This window comes from Talpa europaea (assembly GCF_964194135.1).
Source record: "Talpa europaea genome assembly, chromosome: 7".
Classification (NCBI taxonomy): Eukaryota; Metazoa; Chordata; class Mammalia; order Eulipotyphla; family Talpidae; genus Talpa; species Talpa europaea.
In genome coordinates, this window is record NC_140074.1 from 135,713,842 (window position 1) to 135,727,086 (window position 13,245).

General features: G+C 72.2%; 1 protein-coding gene across 1 annotated transcript; it reads left to right on the forward strand.

Moving 5' to 3' along the window:
- Positions 1-10,324, forward strand: GAA (alpha glucosidase; the record flags this gene model as incomplete). Its single annotated transcript, XM_084237070.1, has 19 exons — positions 1-516; positions 1,153-1,298; positions 2,785-2,950; positions 3,036-3,132; positions 3,556-3,675; positions 4,110-4,228; positions 4,699-4,830; positions 5,072-5,182; positions 5,623-5,736; positions 5,817-5,901; positions 6,072-6,189; positions 6,442-6,575; positions 6,866-7,017; positions 7,239-7,387; positions 8,164-8,305; positions 8,613-8,762; positions 9,207-9,371; positions 9,558-9,707; positions 9,953-10,324. The coding sequence occupies 19 exons, from the start codon at positions 1-3 to the stop codon at positions 10,010-10,012; spliced, it is 2,826 nt and encodes a 941-aa protein (XP_084093196.1). The 3' UTR covers positions 10,013-10,324.
- Between the last annotated feature and the right edge of the window lie 2,921 nt (positions 10,325-13,245).

The following is a 13,245-nucleotide window of genomic DNA, read 5'->3' on the forward strand; positions in this document are numbered from 1 at the left end:
ATGGGCGCCCGGAAGCCCCCCTGCTCCGGCCCACTGCTGGTGGTCTGCGCCCTCCTGTCCTTTGCCACGGCCGCCTTCCTGGGGTGCACCCTGCTCCAGCACACCAAGGCGGCCCCCCGGGAGTGGCGTGGCTTCTCCCGGGTCTCGGGGGAGAACCGCCCTGGGCGCCTGCCTGCCCCAGAGGACCATGGCCACCCCGGCACCGCACCCACGCAGTGCGACGTGCCCCCCAACAGCCGCTTCGACTGTGCCCCTGATAAGGGCATCACCCGGGAGCAGTGCGAGGCCCGGGGCTGCTGCTACGCGCCTGCCAGGCAACGCCAGGCCCCCAGGATGGGGCAGCCCTGGTGCTTCTTCCCCCCCAGCTACCCGAGCTACGTGCTGGGGAACCTGAGCAGCACAGACACGGGCTACACGGCCACGCTGACCCGCGCCACCCCCACCTTCTTCCCCAAGGACGTCCTGACCTTGCGGCTGGACGTGCTGATGGAGACTGAGAGCCGGCTGCATGTCACGGTGGGCGGGGCGCGTGGGCCGGGCCGGAGGGGGGTGGGGGCGTCTCCCTGGGAGGCCAGCGTGGGCCTGTGCGGTGCCTGCGCCCCGGGAGTGGTAGGGCGGAGACGGTGGCCAGAGGTCCTGGAGCATGCCGCGGCGGGCTCGGGAGCAGGGCGGTCAGCCTCACCCACGGGGGCCCGAGTCCTGCGGGTACCTGCAGGGAAGAGGGGCAGAGGGCGGCCGGGCTCGCCTGCCCGGTGTGGGGTCCCCCACTCCAGGGCAAGGCCTCAGTCAGCCCAGCGGTCTCCCAGCCCCTGGCCTCTGGGCTTCCCAGCACACACGGGCCGGGTCGTCTGCCCCCCCGGACTGCTGCGTGCCCCACGGAGCCGGGTGCCCCTCGCCACCTCACGCCATGACGGGGGTCCTGGGGGCAGAGCCTCGCCAGCGCCAGCAAATACAAACGCAGGGCGCAGTCCATTTGGGTCCCAGAGAACCCGGAGGAGCTGGTGGCTAGGCGGCGCGAGCCGCGCGGGGTGGGCGCTCGCTGGTCCGAAGCGCGGGCGAGCCCCGGCCCCCAGAGGGGTTCTCCGGGCCACAGCAGGTGGGGGAGGGCTGCCCGGCCCCTGCGCAGCCTGACGGCCTCCGCGCTCCTCCTAGATCAAAGACCCCGCCAACAGGCGCTACGAGGTGCCGCTGCGGACCCCGCGCGCCCGCCGCCGGGCCCGGGCCCCGCTCTACAGCGTGGAGTTCTCGCGGGAGCCCTTCGGGCTGGTCGTGCGCCGGAGGCTGGACGGTCGGGTGTTGTGAGTGTCCCCTGGCGGCTTCCCCTCGGCCCTGGGAGGGCCCGGCCGCCCGGCGGGGCCCAGCGGGGGTGGCTGCCCCGGGGACACGCCACAGCAGCTGGAGATGCGGTTGCCACAGCGGGCAGGGGCTGCCGGCGTCCCGCGACTGCTCAGCACCCGGGGGGGTGGGGTGCTGGACGCCCCACATCACAGTGACCCAGCCCAAAGGCCAGCGGCGCCTGCTGAAAACCAGGCAGTGTCGTCCTATTTATTTGTCCTTCCAACGCGATCTTGCTGCATGTCGCTCCGGGGGCAGCCGGGGGTGGGTCTGTGACTTCCCCACTTTACGGGGAAGGGCGGGGGCCCCGCCAAGCCGTGCTGGCAGCGCCGTGCCGGGGCCCTCCTCAGCGCCAGGCTGCTTGGTTCTCTGCTGCGCCCCCGCGGGGCAGGAGCCTCTCCCCCGCCCGCCTCCCTGCCCAGAGCGCCTGACCCTGCAGGAGCGGGAGCAGCTCCGAGGCGCCCGAGCAGCCTGGTCCTCCAGGGACCTGGATGCACCAGGGCGCCTGGGTCCCCAGCGTGTGGCTGCACCTCGAGTGTCCCCCACGGCCCCCTCCTGGCTGAATGGCTGCGGCGCCCCCTCCCCGCCTAGCCATCGGAGGGCCCCGCCCCCCGTGCGTGAGGTCTCTGCGGGGGCCGCGTGTCGTGACACGTAGTTCCCTGTGCGCATCGCTCGGAGCTGGCCGGCACCGCTCTGCCCCGGACCGCAGCCTCACGCTCGGGAGCGAGGCCGCTCGGAGCCGCCCCCATCCGCAGAGAAGGCACCGTCTGGAAGGCAGTGTACCCCCTCACGTGCGGGCTGGGTTACCCCCTGCTCTAGGCTAGCAGCCAGGCATGAGCCAGTCCGTAAAAGCAGTGTTGGGAGCCGTGTGGCTAGAAGGTTCTAGAAACAGGCGGTAGCTGTGGAGGGCAGGGCTAGAAGAGGCCTCAGGAGTGGCCCTTCGGCGGAGAGCCGAGCCAGGGCGGTGCTCTCTGCTGGACAGCAGGAGCCTGCCCGGCGGCCAGCACTTGCAGTGGGCGCGCCCCGACGAGGCTGGCCCTGTGGTGTTAGCCTTACCCTTGACCCCGTGTGACCTCGGGCATACCGTGGCTCTGGGCTGGGCAGCTTGGGCCTGCCGGGGAGGTGGGGGGCAGGGGCCTCTACTCCTAGGCCTTCTCGGGCGGCCTTGCCCGGCCCCAGCTCTCAGGCAGGGCTCGTGGGGCACTCCGGTCCCCTGCCCACCATGGCCAATGTGGGTGCTGCCAGCCCCTCCTCCGAATATGCTCCATGCTCCCCATGCCCGTGCGGGGGGACCTGGCTGGCTGCTTCTGCCCAGGTCAGTACGTCCCGGAGCTGGCCAGGCCCATCCCACCCTCCTTAGAGGGCACCAGGCCCTGACTCGTGGGCTCTGGGAGGGTCCACCTCGGGCATCAGCTGCCCCAGGTGTGAGGCCTGGTCTGTGCCCCGCAGGCTGAACACCACGGTGGCCCCCCTGTTCTTCGCCGACCAGTTCCTGCAGCTGTCCACCTCCCTGCCCACCCAGCACATCACCGGCCTCGCGGAGCGCCTGGGGTCCCTGATGCTCAGCACCGACTGGACCAGGGTCACCCTCTGGAACCGGGACATGGCCCCTGCGGTACGGAGGGTGGGGGCTTGGGGGGGAGGAGTGGGGGACGGCACAGGGGAGCGAGAGTGCCCTACCAGCCTGTCCCGGGTCCCAGCACGACGCGAACCTGTACGGCTCTCACCCTTTCTACCTGGCGCTGGAGGACGGCGGGTCGGCGCACGGGGTCTTCCTGCTCAACAGCAACGCCATGGGTGAGCAGTAGCCGCAGGCCCCGCGGCTCTGGGCCCCGGCCCCAGCCAGGTCTGCCTCCGAGCCCCCCCCGGGGCTCCTCTGGGTACAGCCTCAGCCCCATCCTTCATGGGCAGAGTGTGGGGCTCTTGAGCTGCCCCCACAGGCTGAAGGTGTCCCTAGATCGCTACCCCGAGGATAAGCCCAGTGGTTTCTTCCTCTGCCAGCTGTGCCGGGGCATCTCAAGCAGCATCTCCAGGACCCCCACTCGGCGAGAGAGGCCAGATGGGGGGCTTCCGGGGTCCAGCTGCTCTCCCCATCCTGCTCCAGGGCCCCAGCCGCTCAGCTCAGGGTCACTGCGCCCCCACCCCCATCAGGGAGGACCCGCCGGCGCCGGCGGTCCCTGGGATGTGGTGTCCGTCCCTGAGCCTGGCCACTCCCACCAGATGTGGTCCTGCAGCCCAGCCCGGCCCTCAGCTGGCGGACGACAGGAGGGATCCTGGACGTGTATGTCTTCCTGGGCCCGGAGCCCAAGAGTGTGGTGCGGCAGTACCTGGACGTCGTGGGTACGCTCCGCCCTGCCCCGCACCTCCGCACCCAGCCCTCCGCCGCGCCCCGGCCTGGCCCCGCCCCGCCCCATGTCCCGGCCGCGCCTTCCGCCCCGCCCCCTGCCCTCGCCCCGCCTCCGGTCCCGCCCCGCCCGGTCCCACCCCCTGTCCTTGCCACGCCTTCTGCCCTGCCCTCGCCCCGCCTCCTGTCCCTCCCCGCCCGGCCCCGCCCCCGTCCTCGCCACGCCTTCTACCCTCGCCCCGCCTCCGGCCCCGCCCCCTATCCTTGCCACGCCTTTTGCCCCGCCCCCTGCCCTGCCCTTGCCCCGCCTCCTGTCCCGCCCCGTCCTTGCCGCGCCTTCTGCCCCGCCCAGTCCCGGCCCCGCCCACCGCAAGCCCTGCCCTCGCCCCGCCTCCGGCCGGCCCCGCCCACCGCGCCCCGCCCACCGCAGGCCGCCCGTCCATGCCGCCCTACTGGGGCCTGGGCTTCCACCTGAGCCGCTGGGGCTACTCCTCCGCCGCCCTCACGCGCCAGGCCGCGGAGAACATGACCCGCGCCGGCTTCCCCCTGGTGAGCGCGGGCGGCGGGCGCGGGCTGCGGTGCCCGCAGGGTGGTGGGTGCCCGCAGGGCGGGGGTGCCCGCAGGGCGGCAGTGCCCGCAGGGTGGTGGGTGCCCGCAGGGTGGGGGTGACCGCAGGGCGGCGGTGCCCGCAGGGTGGGGGTGCCCGCAGGGCTGCGGGGCCCGCAGGGTGGTGGGTGCCCGCAGGGCGGGGGGCGCCCGCAGGGCGGGGGTACCCGCAGGGCTGCGGGGCCCACAGAGTGGTGGGTGCCCGCAGGGTGGTGGGTACCCACAGGGCGGTGGTGCCCGCAGGGTGGTGGGTGCCCGCAGGGCGGGGGTACCCGCAGGGCGGGGGGTGCCCGCAGGGTCGGGGGTGCCCGCAGGGTGGCGGTGCCCGCAGGGCGGGGGTGCCCGCAGGGCGGGGCGTGCCCGCAGGGCGGCGGGGCCCACAGGGCGGTCACCGCGGGGCGTCCGTCCACCAGGACGCGCAGTGGAACGACCTGGACTACATGGACGCGCGCCGCGACTTCACCTTCGGCGCAGGCGGCTTCGGCGACCTCCCGGGCCTGGTGCGCGAGCTGCACCGCGGCGGCCGGCGCTACGTGGTGCTCGTGGTGCGTGTACGGGCCGCAGAGGGCAGGGGGTGGGCGCCCCGGGACGCGCGCTCTCGGCAGCCCTCGTGGGGCGTCCTGGCCCGGATGAGAGCCGCAGTCGACGGCCGCCCCGAGGGCGGGTGCCGGGCTTCTCCGTCTCTCGCTGGGGAGAGACGCCCCAGGCCGGCCGGGGAGCTCGAAGGACAAGCGAGACTCGGGCCGCCCGCGCGCGGCCTGCGCCTCCCGACAGTGTCCTCCGCAGGACCCTGCCATCAGCAGCGCGGGCCCCCCGGGGAGCTACAGGCCCTACGACGAGGGGCTGCGGAGGGGCGTCTTCATCACCAACGCCACGGGGCAGCCGCTCGTTGGGAAGGTAGCGCGGGCAGGGCCGCTGTGGGGCGAGGCGCTGGTGCCCTGGGACGGCGGGGCGGGCCGCCGGGGCCTCGAGTCACCTCCTCGGGTGCTTCCTCCAGAGCCCCCGGCTCCTGGGCAGCGGGCCCGGCCTGGGCAGCTCTGCACCCTTGGCCAGAGCTTGGGGCCCCTGGGGATTCCTGAGAGCCCCAGGCCCCCTGTGGGCACCCCACCGAGTTTCTGCCCTCCTGATCCGGGGCTTGCCCAGAACCAGCTCAAGGTGCTCAGCTCAGGGGACGCCCCTGGAGGGCAGATTCCAGGGCCCCAGGCCTAAGTCTGCAAGTGGGGCCAGAGGGGAGTTTTTCCCATGGTCCTGTCACCAATGCTGTACCCACCCCCCCAGGCTGGGACTCTCAGGGCCTGGTACAGGCTGGGGGGCTCCCTCTCAGGCCTCTCTTCCAGGTGTGGCCGGGCCCCTGCGCCTTCCCTGACTTCACCAACCCCGAGGCCCTGGACTGGTGGCAGGACATGGTGGTCGAGTTCCACGCCCAGGTGCCCTTCGACGGCATGTGGATTGTGAGTGGGGGGCCCCCTGGGCCATGGGCGGCACCCCCCACCCTGCCCAGCTGGGCACCCACCACGGGCCTCTCTTGCAGGACATGAACGAGCCGTCCAACTTCGTGAAGGGCTCAGTGGACGGCTGCCCCGACAACGACCTGGAGAGCCCACCCTACGTGCCCGGTGCGCCGCCCGCCCACCCGTGGGGGTCTAGTACTTCCATCGGTGGTTTTTCTTCTCTGGTTTGGGGGACTCCAAGCTCTTGTTCCCGAGAAGAGGGTGGCTGGGGCGGGGGGGGGACACCAGCCCCCCAAGGTGGCACCCTGAACGTAGGGCCCCGCTCTCTCCTCCAGGGGTGGTCGGCGGGACCCTCCGGGCGGCCACCATCTGTGCCTCCAGCCGCCAGTTCCTCTCCACGCACTACAACCTGCACAACCTCTACGGCCTCACAGAAGCCTTTGCCTCCCACCGGTGAGGGCCAGCTTGGGACTTCGAGGGTGCGGGAGGAAGCCCAGGCACTCCAGCCCGCACCCATGCTGGCCCCGGGTGGCTAGACACGGAGTGGGGTGGCCGAGGCTAAGGGCTCTCCTCCGGGACACCATGGCGGTCAGGCGGCCAGACAGGGCCCCCGGCCCAGGTGGTGGCCCCAGCCCGGCCCCGCTGCACCCCGGGCAGGAGGAGGTGCTGCCACGTGGTGACTGGCCCTCCGCGCCTCCCCGCCAGGGCCCTGGTGAAGGCCCGGGGGACTCGCCCCTTCGTGATCTCTCGCTCGACCTTCGCCGGCCACGGCCGCTACGGCGGCCACTGGACCGGGGACGTGTGGAGCAGCTGGGAGCAGCTCTCGGACTCCGTGCCAGGTGAGAGCCGGGCGGGAGGCGCAGCCTGCGGGGTTTGCCTGGAGCGCCGGTGCGGCCGTCGTCCGCGCAGTTCTCTCTGGTGTCTGCGAGGAGACGATGGCCGCTGCCTGCAGACCCCTTCTCCTCGTGCCCTCGCCCCGCGCGGGGGAGACCGTGGCTCAGGCCCACAGCCCGCCCCCCACCCCCACCCCAGTTCACCTCCCAGGGGGAGCGGACTGGTCTGTGGGCTCCTTGGCCACAAGCGGGTCCAGCTGGGCAGCCCGGGACTTAGTCTTCCTCCGCTCTCCCAGATGTCTTGCTCTTCAACCTGCTGGGGGTGCCCCTGGTGGGGGCCGACATCTGCGGTTTCCTGGGCAACACGTCGGAAGAACTGTGCGTGCGCTGGACGCAGCTGGGGGCCTTCTACCCCTTCATGCGGAACCACAACGACCTCAGCAGCCTGGTAGGGCGGGCAGCCTGGAGGGGGGCGGGCAGCCTGGGGGGGGCGGGCAGCCTGGAGGGCCTCACCAGCCCTCTGGCGCGGCGGGCAGGCCGGAAGGCTCCTCCCCGGTGGTCTCCTGCCCATGCGCCAGGCACAGGCTGGCCGGCCAGGAAGCTGGCTCTCCGGCAGGGCCCACAGGGTGGGGGCCCAGAGCCCAGCCCTCCATCCCTCTCCGGGCCCAGCCGCAGGAGCCGTACCGGTTCAGCGATTCGGCGCAGGCTGCCATGAGGAGGGCCTTCGGGCTGCGCTACGCCCTGCTGCCCCACCTCTACACGCTGTTCCACCGCGCCCACGTCGCCGGGGAGACCGTGGCCCGGCCCCTCTTCCTGGAGTGAGCACCCAGGGGAGGGAGGCTCTCACCACAGGGGCAGGGCACCCGGCCAGGAGTTGAGCAGGGAGCGTGTCGCCGCTGAGTGGGTCAGGACCTGGGCCCTCCGTGCTGGGGTGCCCCTGCACCCCCGGTTCCCACCCCTTACTTTCCAGCTCAGGATGGGGGCAGTCAGAGTACGGAAGGACCCGGGTGAAGCACACAGAGGGGGACCCCGAGGGGGCTGTTCTGCTGTGGTCAGACTCGCCTGGTCTGGAGGGCGCAGGGCCGAGGACGCCCGCCGGCCCCGCCCGGGAGGACGCCTCGGGGTTCCCTGGATAAAATGGCGCCGGGAGGGGCGAGCCAGCGGGCGGCTGGCCGCTTGCACGGCGCAGACACACGATCCAGAGGAGCGTCCGGTGTCACCAATGACACTTAGGAAGTTGCACGGGACAGGGCCGCGCTCGCCAGGCCCGGGGCAGCGTGACGCCAAGGGCGGGTTGGGCTGGGGGGAGAAGGCGGCCCTTCCACAAACACGCGGAAGCGGCAGCGTCCGGGCCGGAGCGGCGAAGGATTCAAGGGGGCGCCCGGCCGAAGGGCTCAGGCTCCCTGGGGTGCGAAGCGCCCCCAGGACCAGTGTTCGCGCCCAGTGGGGCGGCAGGAGCAGCCTCGGGCCTGGGCCCTGTGCCGTCCGGCGCGTCAGCTGGCCCCGGTGCCGCCCGCTCAGTGGAGCCCCAGGGAGCAGCGTCTGCCCCTCCTGGGCCTCCTCGGCCCTGCCCGCTGACCCGGGCCCCCCGCAGATTCCCTGAGGACCCCCGCACCTGGACCGTGGACCGCCAGCTGCTGTGGGGCGAGGCCCTGCTCATCACCCCGGTGCTGGAGGCCGGCCAGGCCGAGGTGACCGGCTACTTCCCTGCCGGCACGTGGTACGACCTGCAGACGGTGAGTGCCGGGCGGGGCGGCCTGGGTGTGGCCTGGGGGAGCAGGAACAGGTCTGCTACGTCCTGGCTGCAAGCAGCCGGCGCCCCCCGTGCGGGCCCAGGGCCTGGACAGCCCCTGTTCCGGACGGGAGGCCGAGGGGTGGCGGGCCAGGGCCCCGCGGAGCTGAGTGGGGTCTCTGTGCTCCACGTCCCAAGTCCTGCCCCTGCCCTGGACCTGGGGTCCCCACTCAGTGGCCGGGTCCCTGCTCTGAGCCCCAAGTCCGTGTGCTGAGGGCGGCGGCCCCCAGGTGACAGGACGCCCCCTCCAGGTGCCCATGGAGGCCCTCGGCAGCCTCCCGCTTCCGTCCCGCGCCCCCCGCGAGCCTGCCATCCGCAGCAAGGGGCAGTGGGTGACGCTGCCGGCGCCCCTGGACACCATCAACCTCCATCTGCGGGCCGGGCACCTCCTCCCCCTGCAGGTACTGGGGCCCACGCCCATCACTAAGTTGGGGCCCCCCAGGTTCCCCAGCAGAGCGGACAGTGCCTGCGGGTGGAGGACAGTCTGGACGCGGCGGGAGGGGCACCGCTTCATCTTTCCGGCTACCAACACCCGCAGGCCCTCTGTCCCGCGGGGGTCCGCCCAGCGCCGCGTGGGGTGTGGACGGAGGGCTGAGGAGAGACCCCTGGGGGTGGGGGGACCCTGGGGCGGCCTTCAAGGCAGGGATGCAGAAGCCTCGGGCGCAGCTGGTCTGTGTGTGGCCGGGGCCCGCCCTGGAAGCGGGAGGGACTGGCCCCCCTGGCCGGGGCCACCTCAGCATCCAGGCTGCTCGGCTCTGGGCCGTCCGGCCTCTCGCAGCTGGGCTGTCCAGCAGTCCTGGACCTGGAGGCCGGGCTTGGGACACGACCCGCGCGCCCTCCTGCAGGGCCCCGGCCTTACCACCACCGAGACCCGCGGGCAGCCCATGGCCCTGGTCGTGGCCCTGACCGCGAGTGGGGAGGCCCGCGGGGAGCTGTTCTGGGACGACGGGGAGAGCCTGGACGTGCTGGAGCGAGGGGCCTACACGCACGTGGTCTTCCTGGCCGGGAACGTGAGTCCTGGGCCGGGGGTGGGGGGGTGGGCAAGCGCAGAGACGGCAGTCCTGGCCTGCCGGGCTGGGGAGACCGTACGGCGGCCAGGAGGTGTGTCCTGGCCTTCTCCAGGCGCCCCGGGGTGCAGGGGTGTGGTGTGGACCTGCCCGGCGCCGCCGCCGCTCACGCGGCCCCTCTGTGGACAGAACACCGTCAGGAGCGAGCTGGTGCACGTGGCCAGCGAGGGGGCGGGCCTGCAGCTGAGGAGGGTGACCGTCCTGGGGGTGGCCGCGGCCCCCCGGCAGGTTCTGTCCGACGGCGTCCCCGTGTCCTTCACCTACAGCCCCGAGAACAAGGCAAGCGCCCGGGGCTGGACCCGGGTGGGCGAGGCTTGGGGGTGCCTGGGGGGGGCACGCTGCCCGGGGCCTGGCAGGAGCAGGGGCGTCTGCCCCCCTCCCCCACGTTGGCTCGTGGGCCGCGTCTGGACAGCACCGTGTCCCAGGGCTGAGCGCGCCCGGCCCCCCACCAGCGTCCACCCCCACTGCGTCTGGCTCCTGCCCCTGCCGGCCGGGCTTCGCTGGTTGACTCTTCTCATCTCCAGACCCTGGACGTCCCTGTCTCGCTGACCGTGGGTGTGCGGTTTCTCCTCAGCTGGTCCTGACCAGCGGCCCAGGGCCCTGTGCTCGGCCTGTGGGCTCAGGGTCAGCGCCACGACCTCCCCCAACACCCACATCTGCTGACGTGTCTACCTCCTGGTCCAGGGAGCCCCCGGACCCCACAGCGGGGCCGGCCCCCACCGGCCTCAGTCGGGGGTGGCGATGGTCATGCTGCTACCAGAGCCGCACGTGGACAGGGTGCCCGCACCAAGGCCACGACCTCGAGGCCCCTGCTGCCCTGGCCCGTGGGAGGGACAGAGCCAGCAGCCGCTGCAAACGCCGCCCGGGCCTGCCAGGGGAGGTGTGGCCCGTCCACGAGCGGCTTGATCTCAGGGGAGTTGGCGGGAGCTGGGGCGCTTAATCCCAAGTGCAATGGTTTTAATAATAAAAGGGCATTTGCAACGAAGCATCTGGTCCTTCAGCGTTCAGGGCAGGGAGGACTCGTCCAGCCGCGGACGTGGCCACCCCACCTGTGTCTGGACGTCCCAGGCTGTGCACTCCGAACAGCCCCTCGCCCCCGGCGCGCCGCTCACCCCAAACCTCTCGTGGCCTGATGTCTTCAGTGGTGCAAAACTCACCTTGTACCCCATCACCTGAGCCCCCATATCCCCTCTGCTCCCCCCACCCCCACATCGCGGATCCCAGCAGCTCACACCTGACAGCTCCGCCCATCAGACAGCCCCTCACCCCACCTCACCCCTGCGTCGTCCCACAGCCGGTGACTGTGGTGACTGGTGTCCAGCTGGGCCTGGTGAGAGAGGACCATGGCGGGGGGGACGCCCCCCCAGGGCCGTGTGGATGGCGCTGCCCCGGCCCCAGCGGCCGACAGAGGCAGTCCCTGGCCGAGAGGCCCACGTTCATCTTCTAGGACGTTGTGCAGCTGGACGCTCCCAGCGCGCTTTGTGCCCACTGGCCAATTTAATCACCTTGAGGTCACCCCGCTGCGTCCCCCTCGTGCCTTCCTGCCGCTGGCTTCCCCCTGTGGGTGGCCGCCGCTCACCCACCTTCAGCGACAGCGGGAGGTCTGGGGCGTCGGGTGCGGTGAGGAGCCGCGGGCGCCATGGCGGTCAGCTCTTCGGACGGACGTGTTCCCGCTGCTGTGGGCAGCGCCGCGGTGGGCGAGCGCCTCCGGGAGTGCCGGACGGGTCGCGCCCCCAGCGGGCCCCCTTGCCAGGGCGCTTGTATCAGTCATGCTGGTGATTGTGATGCGCGCATCCCGGGGGACCCCAAAGTCCAGCCTCTTCCCAGGAGTACCCCCCTCGCTGCCGAACCACTGACCGGCCCGCACGCCCTCACCTGTGGCTCACGCAGCCGGGGCCCGGCCAGCGCGTCCTCGTCTGTCCCCGAGTAGGGCCTTCGCTCCCCGTCAGCGCCTGCGGTGCCCGTGATCAGCCTGACACGCTCGGCTTAGGCGGCCCGGCCATGTCCTCCCTCCGTGTCCTTTGTAAGTGTGACGTCAGAGACCCGTGTTGTGTCGCCAGCACTGAGGCTTCAGCTCACGCCACACGCGCCTTTACACGCCGTGGTGCTCGGTGCCATCGCGCTAACCCCAGGGCACCTTCTCCCCGCAAGAGACCCCGTGCCTATTGGCAGCTGCTCCCACACCCACCCCAGCCCCCGGGCGCCCGGCTGCTCTGCCGAGGCTTTGCCGTCTGGGCGCCCCTCAGCGGGTCAGCGCTCCCGCTCCTGCCCGCGGCCTCTGGACGCGGCGTCTCTTCCCGGGCAGCGGGCGGCGACGCGGGCACACCGTGGGCTCAGCGAAGCCGCAGGCTTTCCTGCCCAGCTCCTGCGTACAGTGGCTGGGTCAGGAGCCCCTGAACCACCTTGCAGGCAGGGCCCCGACCCCCCTCGTCACCACCCACACCGCACAGATGGGCAGGGACCCGGACGCCTCCCCCACGCCCGGCCCCGGCCCCGGGGCTCTCGGGAAGCAGGTATCGCTCTTCTCAAAACGTGGGCTCCTGCGCGCAGCTCGCCATGCGATCGGGCGGAGTCAGCTTCCCGCGGGGTGCTGGTCGCGGGGCAGAGGCCGCCACCCTCCTCACCACGCGCCGACCCAACCTGCCGCGTGGACGTCTCCACGAGGCCCGCCATTGCATCTCCACCCCGATGCCGTCCTGGCCTCCCTGGCCGGCTGCTCTGGGACGAAGCTGAAGGCCGAGGGGCCGTGGCCATCCCCGTCCCTCACCCCTACCTTGGGGGGGGCGCCACCCACCTTAAGCAGCTGTGAGCTAGGTGCCCCCAGATGCTGCTCGCCAGGCTGAGGTCTGCCTGGCTGGCAGGTGGCGGGTGACCCAGTGCCTCCTCTCACCTGCTGAGGGAGCCGCAGCAACAGGCCTGGGTGCTCTTGGGTGTGTGTCCCCCCACGGCCGGGCCTGTCTGGCGGGGGGTGCCCCGCTCATGCGCGTGGCACACACTGGTCCTGTGATGCCTTTGCTTTGGTAACAGGCATTTGGCTTTTTAGGGTTCACGTACAGCGAGTCGGTGTCCCCCCCGGAGCGCTCGCGCGCCTGGAACAGGCTGCATCCTCCCGCCCGTCACAGCGGCCGCTGCAGGGCAGGTAAGGATGTGGCAGGACGCCCCCCTCCCCAGGCCTCCAGGCGCCCGAGCTGTGCGGGTACTGCTCCCGCGCACCGAGCGCCTGCTCAGGCTGGGCCCACCGCTGCCAGCGGCGGCTGAATCTCTGTGGAAGGCAGGGGCAGGGGCAGGGGCAGCGCCCGCACACGGGAGAGCTGTGCCTGCGCAGAGGCGGTTCTGCGCTCTTGAAACCTCCCTGCGCTGCTTCTCCTACGACAGCGTACGCCGAAAGGCTAATTGTTTTGAAAAGCAAAAAACAGCAGCATCCCTCACCGGCCACCCTCTGCTCGCGCCGGGGCTGCCGGCTGCGCCAAGCACCGGGAACGAAGGCCCTGCCAGCAGAGCCCCCTGGAGGGCGTGGGGCCTGAGGGTGCTGTGCGTGCCAGGGCCGTCCAGGGGAGCCCCGGCCGGGCCACCTCCGCGAGGGCAGCCGGAGAGGACCTGCCTGGGGGGAGTGTCTGTCCGCGTAGAAGCTTCTGCCTCAAGGGGCACATGTCCGGCCCCTGCACCTGACAAACCCGCAGCCGTGGAAGCTGCCCCTCCCGCGGGCACCGGGCCTGTGCTCGCTACTGGTGTAGATGGACGTCGCCCGACACCAGCTTCCTCCCTCGTTTTCCCTTCAGCTATAACTAAAAAGCCTTTCTGCCAGCAAGAGAAGCCC